The following is a 21,284-nucleotide window of genomic DNA, read 5'->3' as shown; positions in this document are numbered from 1 at the left end:
ATGACGTAGCAATAATAGAATGAGAATCTTGACCAGCAGTATTGCACAATGTAGCAATGTCATATCCAACATCTGATATCCAGCAATTCTTACTGTACACGTCTTGAGTGTTATTCTACACACATGTATATATGCATACATTTAACTACAATCATGCAAGCGACAAGCATTGCAGAATTGAATTGAAATGAATAAGAATGATAATACAATAATAGTAATCTCACAGATAAAATAATAATAATAATAATAATAATAATAATAATAATCATAATAATAATAATCATAATAATAATAATAATAATAATAATAATAATAATAATACAGATATCTTGTAACGGGATTTGAACCGTTATAGTTTATACGTAACACACAATAGAAAAATTGGCCTGTAGCTCTGGGGGTAGAGAAGGGTCCTCTGAGAAGAGTTTCCCTTTGGCATTTTACTTATTTCTAATGGAACCTACCGGTATTAACATCGTTGGCAATTCTTGGATTTGAATCAAAATTATATTTTAACTTTATACGACTTTAGATTGTATGATTATTATTTTATTTTTAAGTGTGCGTTCATACAGACTGCAAGTTTAATGCCCAACATACTTCTAAGCCTAAAGACTTTAACCATTTTAAAAACCATATCTGCAATAATAATTTTAAGCGTCATCCTTGTAATTTTATGCTGGGTCTTTTAAGGAACTGAAGAGGTCTCCATAGGCAACACAGCATCTAATCCAAAAGAATAATACGTAATTAAATACCAGCACATGATTCTACGATTTCTCCACATGAACATGAGGATTTACAAGTAGAAAATTGCGGCAGACAGTATCGTTAAGTTTGAACTGCGCCTTGTCAGACCACCGAAATTTCCCTGCAAATTCATCATCCTTGCGAACTATGCACATCGTAGCAGCATGTGCTGCCATTATCCCAGATACATGGACAGCTGAAGTTCTGTCTGCAGTTCAGTACCATCAGTGTTGTTTAGAAAGTGCTGGTGGTCATGTCAAACATAAAACATTACTCTCTGTCAGTGCCAAAAATTGTACCAGCAAGTCAAATCTGTCAGAAGATACGGACTATCAAACAGAGAGTACTTTTTTTTTTGGACCCCTCTGTATATGGTCTTCACTGACGAAGCACAGTTTGTTAGGTAATATATCACAATATTAACATGCAACTTTTGCAGTTTCAAATTTGCCACCTGTTTTACAAGGCCTGGCCGCCAGATGCAAAACTATCAACATGTGTCTCAGTTTAGTGCACGAGAATATGGAAGTGTCCAGTATTGTCTATAGTGTATTTGGTAATGGCTCTGTCAGTTGTAATCGTGCAAGCGAAGAGGAAGGTTGTTGAGTGAGTGAGTGCTGACATGGGGATTTCAATAGAAGTGTACCGGGCGACGATAGGTCGTTGGCACGGTAGAGGCAGGAATACGAGACGCAATATGAGTGGCAGAACCGGACAGCAGGTGAGTTTGATCTCAATTTTGATGGCTGCATCAGTGATGGCAGTGTTGTTGGTTATTGGAGGGGTCGAGATGAACCCTGGACCTGATCATGAGAATGTGGTTGGTTGGGAAGACATGGAGAAGATAAGGGAATTTAGTAAAGTCCAAACTGAACAAATGAGAGAGTTATTACGAGAGCAATCTAGTGATCTACAAGAAGTGGTGAAAGAGGAGATAGGAAAAGAGATAAAAGAGTTGAGATGGCAGGAGAAAAAAAGACAAGAGGAAACCTGAAAGAAAAATATTTTTATATATGGGCTACCAGAGAACACTAAAGAAGACTTGGTATTCACAGTGCTGGAACTAATTAACGAGAAGATGAAGATTAGCTGCAGAGAGGCCGATATAGAAGAACTACAGAGAATGGGGAAAACAAAAGGCAAGAGACCAGTGAGAGTGAGATTTGTATCAAACCTACTAGTGAGAAAGATTCTGCATAGTACAAGCCGGTTGAAAGGTGAGAACATATGGGTCAAACAGGAGATGGATGGAAAAATGGAAAAAGAAGCCCTCAGGAACCAGAAAATGCTACAGTTTCGCCTAGGGAAAGCTAGACGTGAAGGATTAAGAGCCTACATAAGGCGCAACAAATTAGTGGTGAAGGACAGCAACTGGACGAGAACTTGGAGGGTAGAGCAGCTAAAGAATATGTACAATACAGCGAGTACATTGGCCGAGGAGGAAGGTGAACGTACGAGGCAGGTGAGACCAGCAGAATGCGGAGCAGTGAGTGACAACCAGCTAGCGAAGCGACAAGGACAGACGCTAGCAAGGACAGACAGAGGAAGCAACAGATGCTGAGACAACGAATAGCGAAGGCAGTCCAGGCGACCTTCGGCGGCAGCTGAGTGCGGACTCTACGAAAGAAGCAACACCGAAACGCAGACGTGTGAGTATCAAGGACTTCTTGGTAAATGAGGGTGGCCTTGATAGAGAAGGTGTTAACACTCTAGATGAGAACTCTGAAGATCTAGGTGTAACAAGGATTACGAGGTCCAAGAAGATCAGCCAGAGTGAGGGACAGGGGAGAAAGACATAACTAGAGATAAGAGTAGGGTGTATCAATATTGAAGGTCTTAGGAGTAAGTTACAGAATGAAGCTTTTAAAGAGTTATTACATAGCTTGCATATTCTCGCATGTGTGGAAACCTGGATTCCACCAAAAACTATTATAGAAATAGGAGAGTTCACAGTCTACTATAAGTCAAAAGAGAGACGAACCGAAAGGGGCAGATACCCGGGTGGGACAACGGTGATGGTTAGGGAGGATTTGCAAGCTAGAATAATTCAGATAGAATCAGAAATGGAGGAAATGATGTGGGTCAGAATAAAGATGTATGATGAGAATGAGTCGGACTTTTGTATTGGTTTTGTCTACAACCCTCCTGAAACCTCGCCATTTGCGAAAAGGGTTTTCTTTGATGAGTTGGCATTAGAAATCAATAGAGTACAAAATATTTTTGAGGATACAGGCATTCTAATAATGGGAGATTTCAATGCGAGGGTTGCAGACCAGAAGCCGGTGTACGACAAGGAGACAGAAGCTGTTTATGTAAAAAAGAGAGTGAGCCAGGACAAGGGTTGTAATAAAAATGGAGAAAAGTTGCTAGAGCTATGTGGTACGATAGAACTATATATTTTGAATGGATGGTGGCATGGCGACAAATTAGGGAACCTGACATACATAATGGAAACAGGGGGTAGTAGCATAGACTTGGCGTTATGCTCCAGGAATGCGTTGCCTGTGATTAAAAGTATGGAGGTTAAGGAATGGGGTGAGTCACATCATCTTCCAATTATTGTCAGAATAAAAGTTAGAGAGGGTAAGACACCAACAAGCAATATGATAAAATACAAAGAAACGATAGTCATTAAATATAGGAGGAGAGAGGAGCTAAAAACAAGTTTATGAATTATTATGATGGAGAAATAGGACAGATAGTGAAAGCTGGAATCGATTCAATGATCAAGATTAACCAAACGAGTACAGCAGTTAAAATAATTGAAAATTCTGTAAAGATGGCAGGGGAGAAGATGAGGATAAAGGAGGGGCAGAATATAATAGGAAAAGGTTGGTACAACGACAAATGCAGGCATAAAAAGTACGAAGTGATGAAAGCATTGAAGGAGTTTCGAAAGCATGGGGGAGAAAACCATAGGATGGGATTCTGTAACTTGAGAAGAGAATATAGGGAATTACTGTATGCAACTAAGTCCGAATGGCAGGAGCAGAGAGTTGTCGAATTAAATAGCAATGCAAAACAGAATGATAGTAGAAAAGTATGGAGTACAATTAAGGGGATTTGTGGAATGTGGAAGCTTCCGCGGCAGACGGTAATAAGTCAGGCTATCTGGGTGGAGCACTATAAGAAACTATTAGAGGCTGAAGATATGTGGAGACCGAGATTAAACAATACCGGTATATCGGTAGGGCTAGGGTGTACTGTGCCGGCATTAGACAAGGAAATATCGAAAGAAGAAATAAGTGAGGTACTAGGGAAAGCCAGGAAAGGCAAATCAGGAGCGATTTCGGGTATCACAAACGAATTTTGGAAGCAGCTGGCGCAGAATAAGGATATCCTAGAAAGTATGGCGAAACTATTTAACAAAATATTTGAAGGAGGTGAGTTCCCAAAATCTTGGCAAGAGCGAGTGATCTGCCCAATCTATAAGAAGAAGGGAGATAAAAATAACCCTAACAACTACACAGGGGTATAACGTTGCTAGATACATTAGGTAAAATATATACAGGTGTGTTAGCAAAAAGGATAATGAAGTGGGCAGAGGGGGAATTGATTCTGGAGAGGCTGCAAGCAGGTTTTAGAGAAAGGATGAGAACAACAGATAATATTTTTGTAGTGAAAACAATAATAGATAAGTATGTAAAAAAGAAAGGAGGAAAAGTATACATTACTACTATTGATTTGGAGAAAGCATTTGATTCTGTGAGCAGAGGGGCGGTCGTGGCCAAGATGGGAGGGATAACAGCAGTTGAAAATATATATTCAGAAGTAAGGTGCGCAATCAAAACTAAGGAGGGCATAGTATTTGGAGAAATATTCTCTAATGTAGGACTAAAACAGGGTTGTAAGTTGTCACCAGTACTGTTTCTACTCTTTATAAATGATATCTTTCAATCGAAAGGCTTCGAGGCAGGGGTTTACCCAAGCCTTGAGAACAGGGATATTCCGGGCCTCATTTTTGCTGACGACATCCTTCTGCTCACTTTGACACCCAATAGTATGCAGGGTAGTAGATATGTGGTGGTAAATTACTGTCAAGAATGGAATTTAAAAATCAATGTACAGAAAACCAAGGTAATGGTGTGCAAAAAAGGACAAATTATCAAACAATGAAAAATGGTGGATGGGTGAGACGAGGTTAGAAGTTGTCAAGAAAGTAGAATACTTGGGTATGATTTTAAGTGGAAATGGAAAATGGTCAGAGCAAATAAAAAGATCAAAGCTAAAAGGCATGAGTGCACTGTCAGCCATTAGCATACTGGAGAAGAAGATGCCCAACACAGACTACAGAGTGTATAAAAATGTTTTTAATGCAGTAGTTAAATCTAGTGTTGTACGGAGCGGAAATTTGGGGAGTTGAAGAAAGGGTTGATTCACTTGATGCAATTACGAGTAGATTTGGGAAAATAATTATGGGTCTACCCAGCTGTACAGCTAATTGTGGAGTGAGAATGATGTGCAAAGATATAAGTCTGCGAGTGGACATTATTAAAAGGATAACAAAGTATTGGTTGAGAATGAAGTTGCGAGAAGGGGGCGAAATTTTAAAGATAGCATATCAACACCAAATGAAACATCAGAACCAAGGATACTGGGTGGATGGGGTATGGAATATTTTAGAAACAATTGGAATGGGATGTTACTGGGAAAAAGAATGTATAGAGAAGTGGAAAATATGTAAAAAAAAAATAGTTCTAAGAATTAAGGATATTGAAAAACAAGGCATTGATGCACAATGTACAAGTAAGAGGTCATTAGAAGAATTTTGTAATATAAATGGGAGAATGAGAATAAATGTAGAGTTTATAACAAAAAAGAGTGAAGGGTATAATATGGTGGTTATTGGGGATACATAAAAATAAAGCATATAGAAGGAACAGGGATGAAAATAAATGTTTAATATGCTCTGAAAACATGGGATGGGCACACCTTATAAAAGATTGCCCTATGACAAAGGAAATACGATAAAAATTCATAGACGATGAGGATGTAAAGAAAATTGAGAACGAAAATCAGTTGTACACAACTGTAAAGTTATTGAACAGAGAATGGATGCATCCGGATAGAATTGCAAAATTATTTAACATTATTAGGGGAAGGTGGAACAGGAAACTGAAGGAAGGAAAGAATGTGATACATGTCAGCCAGGAGCCGAATTGTGCCTAAGGTAACCTAGACAATATAACTCCGTTGAAGTCTAGAGCCATTAGGTACATAGGCTTAAGGGATAGCATGGAACTACCTCGTTACAGTAGTTCTACTAGTTTCATGTATTGTCGAGTAATAATTTCCATTTTCTCGCTTTTCTTAACAGCCTGCAAAGGCAATATTATCTCTGATAATCTGAAAAGATATCACTATAAATAGATGTTTTGGGTTTTTTCTGCCATAATGCTATATATGAATGTAACTCCAACATTCAGTTTATATTATTCTTTGTCTGTTCAATCTCTAAGCACCTGCTTTATATGAACATTCATCGCATGTACCAATTATTAACACAATTCACAATAGTTATTTAAGTTACTCCTAATTTTGTATACGGCATGCATCACAATATGAAATTATGAAACGGTTACAATAAATAATACCCTCCCCCTAATCTATGGTTTTCGAGATTAAGGGAGACGGGTAAAAATAAATGTGATAGAAAGGAAGGTCTTAAAAGCAGGACTGTTAGGCAGTACCATATGGCTAACAAAGCAGGCATGAGGCAGTTTAGGACTGTTAGGCAGTACCATATGGCTGATAAAGCAGGCATGAGGCAGTTTCTAAAAAGTAACTATGATCGGTGGAAAACGATAAATAAAAATGTAAACAGACTCTGGGATGGGTTTAAAGAAATTGTTGAGGAATGCGAAAACAGGTTTGTACCTTTAAGGGTGGTAAGGAATGGTAAAGACCCACCTTATTATAATAGAGAAATAAAGAGACTAAGAAGGAGGTGCAGACTGGAAAGAAATAGAGTTAGAAATGGCTGTGGAAGTAAGGAGAAATTGAAGGAACTTACTAGAAAATTGAATCTAACAAAGAAGGCAGCTAAGGATAACATGATGGCAAGCATAATTGGCAGTCATACAAATTTTAGTGAAAAATGGAAGGGTATGTTATAGGTATTTTAAGGCAGAAACAGGTTCCAAGAAGGACATTCCAGGAATAATTAATGAACAAGGGGAGTGTGTATGTGAAGATCTTCAAAAGGCAGAAGTATTCAGTCAGCAGTATGTAAAGATTGTTGGTTTCAAGGATAATGTCGAGATAGAGGAGGAGACTAAGGCCAAAGAAGTAATAAAATTTACATATGATAACAATGACATTTACAATAAGATACAAAAGTTGAAAACTAGAAAAGCGGCTGGAATTGATCAGATTTCTGGGGATATACTAAAGACAATGGGTTGGGATATAGTACCATATCTGAAGTACTTATTTTATTATTGTTTGGTCGGAGGAGCTATACCAGATGAATGGAGAGTTGCTATAGTAGCCCCTGTGTATAAAGGAAAGGGTGATAGACATAAAGCTGAAAATTACAGGCCAGTAAGTTTGACATGCATTGCATGTAAGCTTTGGGAAGGCATTCTTTCTGATTATATTAGACATGTTTGTGAAATTAATAACTGGTTTGATAGAAGGCAATTCGGTTTTAGGAAAGATTATTCCACTGAAGCTCAACTTGTAGGATTCCAGCAAGATATAGCAGATATCTTGGATTCTGGAGGTCAAATGGACTGTATCACGATTGACCTGTCTAAAGCATTTGATAGGGTGGATCGTGGGAGATTACTGGCAAAAATGAGTGCAATTGGACTAGACAAAAGAGTGACTGAATGGGTTGCTGTATTTCTAGAAAATAGATCTCAGAGAGTTAGAGTAGGTGAAGTTTTGTCTGACCCTGTAATAGTTGAGAGGGGAGTTCCTCAGGGCAGTGTTATCGGACCTTTATGTTTTCTTATATATATAAATGATATGAGTAAAGGAGTGGAATCGGAGGTAAGGCTTTTTGCGGATGATGTTATTCTCTATAGAGTGATAAATAAGTTAGAAGATTGTGAGCAACTGCAACATGACCTCAAAAATGTTGCGAGATGGACAGCAGGCAATGGTATGTTGATAAACGGGGTTAAAAGTCAGGTTGTGAGTTTCACAAATAGGAAAAGTCCTCTCAGTTTTAATTACTGCGTTGATGGGGTGAAAGTTCCTTTTGCGGATCATTGTAAGTATCTAGGTGTTAATATAAGGAAAGACCTTCATTGGGGTAATCACATAAATGGGATTGTAAATAAAGGTACAGATCTCTGCACATGTTTATGAGGGTGTTTAGGGGTTGTAGTAAGGATGTAAAGGAGAGGGCATATAAGTCTCTGGTAAGACCCCAACTAGAGTATGGTTCCAGTGTATGGGACCCTCACCAGGATTACCCGAGTCAAGAACTGGAAAAAATCCAAAGAAAAGCAGCTCGATTTGTTCTGAGTGATTTCCGACAAAAGAGTAGCGTTACAAAAATGTTGCAATGTTTGGGTTGGGAAGAATTGAGAGAAAGAAGAAGAGCTGCTCGACTAAGTGGCATGTTCCGAGCTGTCAGCGGAGAGATTGCGTGGAATGACATTAGTAGACGAATAAGTTTGAATGGCGTTTATAAAAGTAGGAAAGATCACAATATGAAGATAAAGTTGGAATTCAAGAGCACAAACTGGGGCAAATATTCATTTATAGGAAGGGGAGTTAGGTATTGGAATAACTTACCAAAGGAGATGTTCAATAAATTTCCAATTTCTTTGAAATCATTTCGGAAAAGGCTAGGAAAGCAACAGATAGGGAATCTGCCACCTGGGCGACTGCCCTAAATGCAGATCAGTATTGACTGACTGATTGATTGATTGATTGATTGATTGAATCTTGTAATGGCTCTGTCAGCATCTGTAGTTCGCAAATCCAGGCCAGTCTCTGTCCGCTAACCGGGAGGCTGAAACCCTCGGAACCCCTTTGCTTGTAACAGTCAGTAATCGCTCTGGGGGCTTACAACCACCCACCCACACACACACCCCTCTTAATTCAAGGGAGGGTAGAGTTCTGCAGTTGTTCAAAAGAAATGGTGGACACTCTCCTGTAACTGAAAAGCACTCTTGAAGAGAAATTTCACAGGATAGCCTACGAAATGTTCCTTTTTCCTTCCAAATGCTGGAATAGAATATCTCCTGTGCTTCAGATGACGCCAACGATTCTCAATATTCTGCGTATGCACAGACACTCCACTACCCAGCATGCCACCTGAGAAATTCTTACAGTTCTCCCTTTCCAATCCTCCAAAGAAGCACAGTCCTGTAATTCTCCTTCCTGGGTGATATTTGGACCTCCCAAATTTGCTTCAATCAATTTCCACTACAATTTCCTGCCAATCCTTTTTTTTTTTTTTTTTTTTTTTTTTTTTTGCTTGTTCTTATTCACCCACGTACACATGCCTCACGGTGGAAGCTTCACCAGTCAACAAGAGTTTGTTCACCTAAACCTAGCTCCAACTGCAGAAAAGGGGTTTGTGGCTTATTTAGGAGACACCACAGAACAGAAAAGAAGCCTTCTAATAATTCTGGCCCCGCAGTGTAAGGGGCAACACGTCCACCTGTCACCCGGCGGCCCCGGGTTCGATTCCCGGCCAGGTCAGGGGTTTCTAATTGTAAATGATTAATATCCCGGGACTGGGTGTTTGTGTCGTCCTTAATGTTCCTTTCCTCACATTCAACACTCTACACTTCCACAAATACACTTAAACGCAGGTTCCTATCAAATGGTGAAAGTAGTGGCAAAAGATCTGTAGAGGTTGACGCCATGAACAAATATCTTTTTTTTTTTTTTTTTTTTTAAAAGCCTTCTGACATAGTTTGAACTTCTCTTGAAAAGTGTTCTTCCTCCCACTAACGTTCCATGTTCACTTCACATCTACACATCGATTCCACCTGTAAATTGTTATTTCTAGCAACACTGAACTTTGTCATCCCTCCGTACTTCTCACAATTTCTCTCATTCCTTATCAAACCATGCCATTCATACACGGTTTAAAGCTCCTCCAAATAATCCTCGAAATGAGTAAATTACTAATTTTCAATTCACAACCTCCACACACAGCCATAGCAAGTTCCACTAAACAAAACTTCCCTCCCCCGCAATAGTTTTGTGACAGTTGGTAACAGTTTGTAGCATGTAAAGACACTCCTATCGGCAATCCTGTGAACTAACCAGAAAAGAGCATCACCTTCTGCCGAGGCTCCATGTGCAATGTGTGGAGTGTGTTAACTACAGTAGTACAGAGTCTACTATAAAAACTTCAGTAAATACTTCATATTCTTGAACTTCACTGAAACACGTGCACATTCAAACTGAACAGGACAGAACACGCAGAACACCACTCAACACAAATATATAACAGAACACTTGGCAATAGCAGCATCTGAACAAACAAGAATGTGACCTGTGTTTGAACAGTCATCAAGAAAGGATGGAGAAATTTATTTGGGTTCTAAAATTCATTGTAGTATACATTTTTATTTAATTTGAAAACATCAAGAAAGGACGGAGAAATTTATCTGTGTTCTAAAATTTATTGTAGTATACATTTTTATTTAATTCGGAAACATCCAGAAAGGACGGAAAAATTTATCTGTTCTAAAATTGATTGTAATGTATATTTTTCATTCAGACATCAAGAGGGACATTATTACAAAGAAGTTTTGATCTAGAAAGAATGTAAAATTTTATTTGAAGTTGTGTTTGTTTGATGTTTGAACTCATTGTGTATTTTGTAATATGGTGAAACCGTGTGCAGTACCTAACTTTTGTGACTGGATGCACGGACACGTGGCATTTCTAGGAGTATTTTTCTTGTCATTTCCAGTCCTTTCCTGGCTCATCAGAAGAATGTTGCTCAAACATCCTACGTCAGAATAACGAACTCGCCTATTGGTGAAATTTATGTCTGAACTGTAGTGAACTTCCCTGATTGGCTTTTTGCATATTTGGCTCCTTGGTGGGAGCAGGGCTCTTGTCCGTGTCTTTGGTTTTGAACGGCCTAGCAGCCGGACACACTTCGGGTGTCGTCCTGTCAGTGGGCTCCGGACATTCGCCACCTTTCTTTGTAATGCATTAGCTCTACAGCTAGGCATACCCTTTTGATTTTGGAGGCAATTCCCTTTTCTTTTAATTAACATATTTGGTTGTTTACACGTAAAACTAATTTTCTTCCGGGACTGCCTCCCGTAAATCCGTTCCGATTTAATGCATGTGAGTTGGAGCTATGCGTCTTTCACTGAAGCGTTTTAGGAAAGGCAGCAACTCCAAAGGCACCTGCATTAAGTTTTAAATTCTTGATTTTTCATTTTCCTTGTAAATCAAATTGTAAAGTTGATTCAAATTATCTTTAATGTAACCTTAAAAGATTACCATCTGTAATTAGGATACTGCCAGTTACATTTCATCATGCACTTGTGTGATGAGTTTTGTGTTTTCAGATTAAATATGCCTTTAAAGAAAAGAAAGGTAGAAATGTTTTTAGTAATTGATGTGCACGGATTCCTGTAATGTTAAATTTGTGTTTTATGAAAAGTCATGGATATGAACTTCGTGGTTCATTTACATTATTCTTTGTTACACCTTTATTGCCCATGTTACCTTTGTTTTAATTCGCTGCTATTCTGTTTACATGTCAAGCTGCCTTTTAATTTGTCAGTAAATGTCGACTGAGGGGTAACCATGTTCACGTTTCTTTTCCTACAACATCAAGTAATACTCCATCCTCTTAGGGATCCCAGCCCACTTTCCCACATCCTTCACTAGTTGTCATGTTGGTAACCCTGTTCGTTTTATATCTAGCAACATGTGTTTCCGAAACTTGCGATGGATATAACTGCTGCCTCGTCATTTGATACATTTTTTAATTATTATTATTATTATTATTATTATTATTATTATTATTATTGATTTAGATGTATTCTTTTAATTAATGTTGCCTGTTTTGGGGTGACAAAGAACATAGCATGCGAGAGACAATACAGTCAATATACGTGTCACGATATATAGGTTTCAATAAACATCGCACATTTGCACTCATTCCTCATATTATTAATAAGCGCAGATATTTAGTCTGCAAGTGGCAAATGAGCGCAGGACTTCCGGTCACAGACGTACAAAGGTACAAATGGAGGGGATTTTAAAACAAATATTTGAGGTTCACCAAAAGTAAGCTAAAATTGGAATAAATAATGGAATAATTGGGAAGTGGGGAAAACTGAAAAATCAGAAGAATTGGAGGTAAGAAACGCATACAAATCCAGACAATTTCAATCGTTCTGCAAATATTATACATTGACCTGTTACACAAAAATGTACATTCCTGTGCTTTACAACTAGACAGAATCTCCAACCAACTGAAGACTGAACACCAGAAAGTTTCTTACCCTAACCAATCATCTGCTAGTGGAATGTACTGTATTTATAAGTCACATATGCCATTCAATTTTCATTTCTACGGACAAATTCTGGTTGGTACATTTGCAAAAATCAAAGGCAATACATAGTAAAACATTTTAAGAATATGTTGCTTTATGCTGCACCGACACAAATAGGTCTTACAGTGATGATGAGACAGGAAAGGGCGAGGAGCGAGAAGGAAGAAGCCATGGCCTTAATTAAGGTACAGCCCCAGCATTTGCCTGGTGTGAAAATGGAAAACCATCTTCACGGGTACAAACAGTGGGGTTCGAACCCATTATCTCCCAAATGCAAACTGACAGCTGCACGCCCCTAACCGCATGGCCTTGGTCATTTTAAGAATAATACTGAATATACTTGTAACAATATGGGCGATAATAGCTACCAAAAGTGGGAAAAGAAAGTATATGAAGTGAATTATGAATTTTTCGCATGAAAATTACAAACTTTTGATTGGTCATAAGATGAGAACACCACTCACTACCACTTAAATGGATTGCTTTTGCTAATGCTGCTGCTGCTGCTGCTGCTACTATGTATTTAACATCCATGAAGCCATATGCACCCACCATGTTCACCGACACTGATAGGAATCCGCCGACTTTCTATTATGCAGCCTTCGACTGAAGACTGGAGTCAAAATACCTTCAGCAGGACTGTTAAAAAACGTGGCAAACAAGTCTGAAAAATCCTTATCTACAATAACAAAAGGCATTATAATAAGAAGGAAAGAAAAAGATCCTGAATGCAAGCTGACAGCTATATAACCCAAACCACGTAGCCAACATACTTGGTGTATCACAGGTTTCTTCTATTTGAACATCCTCACAACTGATTACAGCCCTGCACGGATGGGAATATCCGCGAGGTTAGTGTTTTGGCAGCTGCAAACTCTATGGCAGTATGGATAAATATGCTGATTTCTAAATAATGTTTATTGATTTACACTCAGGTATACTCTTTACTTTTGCTTGTGGTTAGGCAACCCTTGATACTGGTATGGGAGAATGGTGATACATAAAGGGCCTTGAGACCATAAAGCCATAAATCTGACCTAAGCCTAACTGGCTCCTACCCACAATTAGTGGAAGGAAGAACAAAATTCCAAAAAGGAACCGCTTAGTACGTCCGTAGTTGTCGTAAATGGAAATCCCTCATAAACCTGCAACTGTAGGGTGTCTGGTGTCAGGTACCGGGTCTGTTCTATTATGTTAACAGATCTATCCGTTTCAATACTTTGGGTGTAATAAAGTATTTACAATATTCGTGGATAACCATGGATGTGGATAATATTTTGTATATGCGCACAGGGTTCTTTCTATAAACTGTATTGAGATTCGATTTCATAACCTTGGACCAAACTTAGTGGCATAGATTTTTAGTCATCATTTTTCCGTTCCCAAAATAGAATGTTCGATCCTGGCTAAAGTCAGTGGCCCCTGAGGGTATTTAAATGTGACACTCCATATTGCTAGATTCCAGCACATCAAAGAACCTGTATGGGATAAAATTCTAAAACCCCAGCAAATCTACAGCATTTTAAGAATATCAACACAAAAGTAACATAGCGACCTTCAGATCCAGAAATCAAAACAACTCCCAAGTGCCTTCACAGCTGCCAATAATGTGAACTTGAAAACTTTTTTTTTTTAACCCACCCTTGGTGCTGCAGCCCTGATAAGCCTTGGCCTACCAAGTGACTGCTGCTCAGATTGGCGTGACGCATGGTCGCTGGGACAAATTCTCTGCTTTCAGACAAGGGCCACTTCTCACCATCAGATATTTCCTCAACTGTTGTAACACAGGCTGAGTGGGCCTCAAACTAGACCTCTGATCCAGGTAAAAAAACATCCCTGACCTGGAAAGGAATCAAAGCCAGGGCCTTTTTGAGATAGGCAAGCTGATTACCCCTAAACTGTGGTGCCAGCTGTATGTGAACTCAATTATGTTTAAATTTCATTCCATCAGCCGCAAGGGCAGTATCAATAAAAATGTCAGGATACAACTACGGTAATTATAATGGGATACAATTTACCAACCAAATGATATAACTCTTTCTATAAATTTCTTATGATGTATAAAGGTATTTCTATATGACTGTGTGTTAAAATATGGAGCACAGTGATACGATGGTACCAAATATAAAATCTGAAGACAATCTTCGCCTCCCTATTCTTATAGTAACTCTCTCAAGACAGATTTTTGGTCACAGACAAAGGTAGGCAAGTTCCACCTATTCAATACAATTAATTTGATGTTTCTATGTTTTATTAATAATGGTACTAGTTTGACTTCTTTTACTTAGGTCATCTTTAGGCATATATACCAAAATGGAAAAAATATCAAGGCAAAAACAGTGTCATCGAATACAGTATAAAACCAAACTTGGCATGTCTTAAATTTGCTGTCTAATAAACATGTTCTAAAGCACAATAAGTCTTAACCAGGCTGATGTTGATCAACTAGTGAATATCAAGTCTAATACAGCTTATGTGACAACGTATATCCCCATGTTAGAATGACTAGAATCTAAATTTGAAAAATTAATTTATTGAATTTATTGACCGTGATCAATTTGCCAATACAGATCCAGAATGGAACTCCTGTTTGGTGCAAGAGCAAATAAAATGGCCATCCTTTCACAAGAGAATCATCTGGAAAGATTCCATGAGAAGAACAAACTAACCTTTTGGTTGAAGCTAATAACAAAACTTACCTCTACTGTATCAATGAACTCCTCTTCCTCATCATCCTCTTCTCCATCTGGAGGAAGTGGTGAAGCAGAGTAACTGCTAGCAGGACTAGTTTCCAGGCTGGAGGTAATGTGACTACGACCATTCAGCACCGACGGCAACCGGTCAGGAGATGCTTCTCGAGAAGCTGAAGCACAAACAAACAGGGTAGCTGTTAAAACGAACACCATTTCAAGTTCATACAACATAATTTCAATCAGCATTTGAATAAAATCTACCCCCCCTCCCCCCTCCCAAGAGAAGGCTGTCTGCGAGAATAATATACAAAGTACTTATAGACATGATAGAGGCTTTTTGGGTTTATGCCATGTGAAGAAAACAAGGTGAAGTTCTTTATATTTCGCAGGGAACTTTGCTCTGCATCTTGAGAAGAAAATCTTGACTGTTCACGAGGAAGACTTCTCCAAGAATGAAGTTTGATTTAGACGTTAATAACAGAAGTGGAAGTGGCACGTTCATTCGTCGCCAGATGGCTCACCGTACGCGGTACAGTGCTAACATTCGAAGCGGAAGCTGATGGCACCATTAGAATCAGTCTGAGAGGGAGTCACATAACAGGTGTACCCACATTATGAAAGTATGACTCTGACACAAGCTATCGCTGTGCCACGTACGGTGAGCCATCTGGTGACGAATGACCATACCACTCCCACTTCTATCATTAAAGTCTAAATTCAAACTTCATTCTTGGAGAAGTCTTCGTTGTGAACAGTCGATATTTTCTTCTGAAGACGCAGAGCAAAGTTCTCTGCAAAACATAAAGAATTTCACCTTATTTTCTTGACATGGCATAAGCCCAAAAAGCCTACATCATGTCTATAAGTATGGGCCGTGAAAGCATCAATGGGGAAATTATACAAAGTACTATTAATTTTCATACATAGGCATATAAATTCTGATCTCAGAACTGAAGATTATCCTTGTATGGCTCATATTAGTCTTTGTGACAGGTTAAGCTACTATGATATCAATTTCATGTTATTTGTATTCATGATTCCTTAATCCTATTAAAATACAAGGAGGGGATGTTTCCACCTAATCAATACAATATTCTTTTAAAAATATTATTATATTTTAAACTTAGTTACATGACTAGTTTTGGCCTTATGAATAGGCCATCCTCAACTGGGATTTAAAAACAATTACTGCTGTGCACCAATTATTTCATAATAAAATGTAAGCATGCTATCTTATATATACACCCATGTTCATAAAAACCAGAACACCTTGAAGGACTAGAGATAGGAAGTTCATATTCACAGGACACGTGAAATAGTATTTTCTGAAGAAATGATTAGCATTTGAACCATGTCGGCCCTCAGGTTCAAGGTCCACATCAATATCTCAGCGTACCACCACCGACTGGTAAAATGTGCCTGTGGCTCTCGTTGTCGCTATAAACCAAAGGTAATGGATCATTGTGACTTGAGCAGATGTATGCGAGAACCATGCCGTCAAATGAGCGAGTTTGGCACGAGAGAACGTGATGCATCCATCTGGGAAATTGCTGCTCGTATGGGACAAAGTGTTTTACAGAAAAACAATATATATACAAATCTCCACCTTATCAATACAAATTTATTTCACATTAAGCAGGTAAATATAGTCAAATAGTCAAGACTAGTTTCGACCCCTAGGGGGTCATCCTCAGTTGACATGCATTAAAAATTGTATTGTTCATAAAAACATCACATATAGTGGTAAAAGTTTAGACTAATTTAGACTGATCATTAATGTTGGTATGTCTAATGCATGACTAGTGTGCATCGTTCATGAAGACACATATCACCTTACTGCTACTACCATCCAATTTTTAGGTTATATAATATGGAACACACATATGTTTGTGTAACTCAACAGTGGCAAGTTCAACTATATACACAATTGGCTATTGATTAGTCACATGAAAGTACAGAACACTGGCTTGAACATTTCTGATTGAGGTATCAATGCAACACCTTACTTGCATACATCCTAGAAGCTAAATTCAGTTTGTAAGGCCCATTACTTCTGATTGAAACTTAGTATGAAGTTAAAATTTGAATAAAAATATTTGCTAATGTAGACATTAAAATGTTGTTAAAATGGGCATATAGTCAAAAACAGTGGTATGTATGCCATACATGTCTAGTTAAAAATACATTACATTGATGTTGTTTATGTGCGGTACAACATGTACACTGATTTGGAATAAATGAGGTTTGTATATATAGTGTTCCAACAAAATGGATCCGTAAAAAATATTATATGTAAAGACAATTGGTATTATAATGATCCGCTGCAGATCAGGTAATGCTATTTATTTATCTGGAGATATTATTGGCAGCTACAGATGTTGGAGTTATTAGAAATGTTAATGGAGCATGTTTTCTTCCGTAGTCGCGATGTTTATAGTTGGTGGCATTAGTCAAATATGTTGAAAGTTATGCGTCTTGGTGCACGTTGATTTGTCCTGGAAGCTTATATGTTGTAAAAAACAAGGTGGAGTGTCTGGAAATAGAAATAATAGTGTGATAATGTTGTGGATAGAAAGTGTAATAGTGAATCGTATGTCGTTTTACTTACGTAAAGTGTTTGAACCGTGCGTTCTTTGTAGCTGCCTGTTGGGATCTGATACGTGTAGCTCTGAGATTGTAGTTAGCGGCGGTAGAGGGGAGGTTTGGGGGGATGGGTGGAGTGTTAGTGATGGGAGTGGGGTTGGAGGGGAGAGGGTTTTGGGGCGGTTGATTTGAACATATCGATTTTTGTTTGCTTATTCTTTTGATATAGAAATCTTTTAATAAGGGAATTACTGCATGAAAAAGAATATTGTTTCTGTCTATACTTTCATTTAGGTTGGAGTTTGGATTCACGTATTTGTCTAAATTTATGTAAAATTCTTCTATTATACTGAGCAAGGGACTTTTTGGATTCATATTAAGGATTTGCATGTCGTTCTTAATGTCCGTGAAATTATGTTTTTGATCGTCAATATGCTGACCCATAGCTGAGAAATGTCTGTGTTTGACGGCGTTTACATGTTCATTATATCGTATTAAAAAACTTCTACCGGTAAGTCCTATATAGCTGGCTCGGCAGTCGTTGCATTTTAGGCGATAGACTCCTGAGTGATTGTATTTATTTATGTTATTAACTGATTTGGAATTGTATAGTATGTTGGTGTTATTGCGTGCCGTTTTATATGCTATTTTTAGGTCTTGTTTTTTGAAGATATTTGTTATGGGATGTATATGGTTATTGTTGTAAGTAAACAGTGCATATTCTTTTTTATTTTTAGTGATTCTGGTTAGCTTGGTTTTAGGTTGGTTTTTGACTTTATTGATGATCCGGTTTATCATTTCTCTTTTATATCCGTTTTGTTTTGCTATTTCATGGATTGTGTTTAGTTCTTTATTTAGATTTTCCTTTGAAAGTGGAATGTTGTATGCTCTATGAATCATACTATAGTATGCAGCTCTTTTATGGGCATGTGGGTGGGTGGAGTCTATCTTTATTGTATTTGATGTGTGGGTAGGTTTTCTATATATATTGTATGTTAGGTGGTTGTTATGTCTGGTTATGGATATGTCTAAGTAGTTTATGGTATTGTTGTGTTCAGTGTCCATGGTAAATTTAATGTGGGGATCTATTCTATTTAGTTGTTCTAGGATTATGTTTTCATTAGTATGTCTATTGTCCATGATTATAAATGCATCATCAACAAACCTGCACCAATAGATGATATTTTCTATTTTTTTAATTTCTTGGTGTTCTAAGTAATCCATATATATATCAGCTATTATGCCTGATATTGGTGATCCCATGGGTAATCCTTTTTGTTGATAGATAGTGTCATGGAACTTGAAATAATTGTTATTGATAGCGAATTGTTAAAGTTTAATAAATTCATCTATTTCCAATTTGCTTAGCTTACTGTGGTTATAAAGGTTGGATTCTATGATAGTGGGACAAAGTGTGTCGGCAGTGCAATGGGTGTGTACAGAATGATTCACAGAAATCCGTAGAACACGACGAGATGGGTCTGGTCACACCATCCAGACCATCACCTGAGAAGATCGACACCTCATCCGAATGGCATTGCAGGATAGATCTGTGTCGTCCTCGGCTCTGGCGCAACCATGGAACAGTGTAACACATTGTACACTATCAGAAGTGACAGTCCGTCGCAGTTTATTATGGTCTGGGTTGCCGGTGCGTCGTCCACTTCTCCGCCTACCTTTGACTAATGTGCATAAATATGCTAGACTGCAATGGTGTATGGAACGTCACTGAAGACAGGAACGGGAACAATAGTGTTTTTGGATGAATCCAGATTCTGTTTGTTTGAAAATTATGGCCGCATTTTGGTTGGCTGCACAGGGAGAGAGACATCACGTTGACTGCATTCGCACAAGACATACATGGCCAACTTAAGGCCTTATGGTGTGGGGTGCTACTGGGTACAACCACTAATCACAGCAGGTGCGTGTCCAGGGCAGTGTGACCAGTTTGACCTACGTGAATGACATTATGCGACCTGTAGCCACACTGTTTCTGCACGACACCCCAGTCCCCATATTTCAGCAGGAAAATGCGCAACCACATGTTGCTGCACAAACACGTGCCTTCTTGTTGTCACAGGATGATACTGTTGCCCTGGTCCGTCCGATCACTGGACTTGTCGCCATTCAAAAATGTTACGCTATTTGCTTTACGTCGCACCGACACAGATATGTCTTATGGCGACGAAGGGATAGGGAAGGCCTAGGAAGTGGAAGGAAGCGGCCGTGGCCTTAATTAAGGTACAGCCCCGGCATTTGCCTGGTGTGAAAATGGGAAACCACGGAAAACCATCTTCAGGGCTGCCGACAGTGGGGCTCGAACCCACTATCTCCCGATTAATGGATCCTGGCCGCACTTAAGCGACTGCAGCTATCGAGCTCGGTATTCAAAAATGTGTGGGGTATGGTGAAACGACGGGTGTGGTGCTGTGACATAATGCCAACAACCAAAGATGAACTGTGGAACAGGTGAATACAGCATGGATGGCTATACACCAGGATGCCATTCGTGCCTTATACCCGTTGATGCCGTTACGCATGAAACAAGTTATCAGTGTCCATGAAGGACCGAATGCCTACTAGGCAACAGGAAACACGCTGAACCTAGGTGAGTGAAATGCTAATCGTTTCTGCAGAACATACTAATGAACATGTCCTGTGAATATGAACTTCCTATCTCTAGTCTTTCAAGGTATTCTGTTTTTTTATGAACGTGAGTGTAATACATAGAGTACTGTTATACTTGAGGAACTGACTTAATATCAATAATTCATTAATTCACAGCTCTTCAACAACTTATCTTCAACACAGCTTATCAAAAACTACCGCAATGACAAAGGATGTTCTCTCGTAATCTTTCAAATGGTTTACGAAACACATCTCCCACTCCTAAATCAACTCATGGACTTGCACGGGGAGTACAGTTTAAGACTTCCCACTTCTGTTCCCAGGTTGTGGGAATTCCCAAGCACGTGCCATATGATTTGCATCATGCCTAGCATGATAGGAAATGCTGACAGCTGAGACATCAGGATTTTTAGCTCTGTTGGTCAGTTCGCTAGTAACGAATGGACTTTTAAAAGTGTGTTGTAAGGTTATTATCACAATGAATAAGTACATTATGGTGCACAGAATATTTTTGATTGAGTTTTATTTGCACAAGAAGAAGAAATCAGCTAAAAGGTGCCTTCGAAAACTTCTGTAGACAGTTTCCCAGTTCTACAGAACCATCAAAACGGTATGTGCATCAACTTGTGGCGTAGTACTAGTTCCGAAACCAATAATTTAAAAAAAAAAACAGTGAAAGAGAACAGCTCTCACACAAGAGAGGGTAGAAGATATACAGTCAAGACTGTAGGTTAATCCGCAATCAGTTGCATTTTGCCGGTCAGGTCGTTCACATTGTGCGCAAGGTTCTATTGGTTCCAACTTGGACTGGGAATTTTCCTCACACCACAGCAAGAATACATTATATTATAAGAATGTTGTATGGTTTTATCTACATTTAATTTCTGTATCAGAAATATAGGACCTCAAGTAAGACAGACACCCTCTGCGCTAATGTTCAACTTTCAGTTCTCTACCTGAAGATGCACTTGAAATTTAGAACTCTATAGAAGTATCTGGACTTTGCATTCACCTGGCATATTACACTTTTAAAGTGCAATTTTAGAGTATTCACTAATAAGGGCATATTTTATCATTTTTGTAAAAATTGTGTGATACTATTCTTACAGTTGTAATTGACGTAAATCCT

The 21,284-nt window shown here is 38.5% G+C and overlaps 1 protein-coding gene across 2 annotated transcripts in view; it reads right to left on the bottom strand.

The window, feature by feature from the left end:
- Nucleotides 1-21,284, bottom strand: part of LOC136874317 (acyl-CoA-binding domain-containing protein 5) — a 156,212-nt gene that overhangs the window by 35,942 nt on the left and 98,986 nt on the right. For both annotated transcript variants that reach the window (XM_067147960.2, XM_067147961.2), the window contains one exon: nt 14,951-15,114. In XM_067147960.2, coding sequence (XP_067004061.2) covers nt 14,951-15,114 — 164 coding nt within the window. The remainder of the gene's footprint in view (nt 1-14,950; nt 15,115-21,284) is intronic.

The sequence above is a fragment of the Anabrus simplex genome, chromosome 5, assembly GCF_040414725.1.
Source record: "Anabrus simplex isolate iqAnaSimp1 chromosome 5, ASM4041472v1, whole genome shotgun sequence".
NCBI classification, from domain to species: Eukaryota; Metazoa; Arthropoda; class Insecta; order Orthoptera; family Tettigoniidae; genus Anabrus; species Anabrus simplex.
The sequence above is the reverse complement of the archived record's forward strand: the minus strand, read 5'-3'. Positions and strand labels throughout refer to the sequence as shown.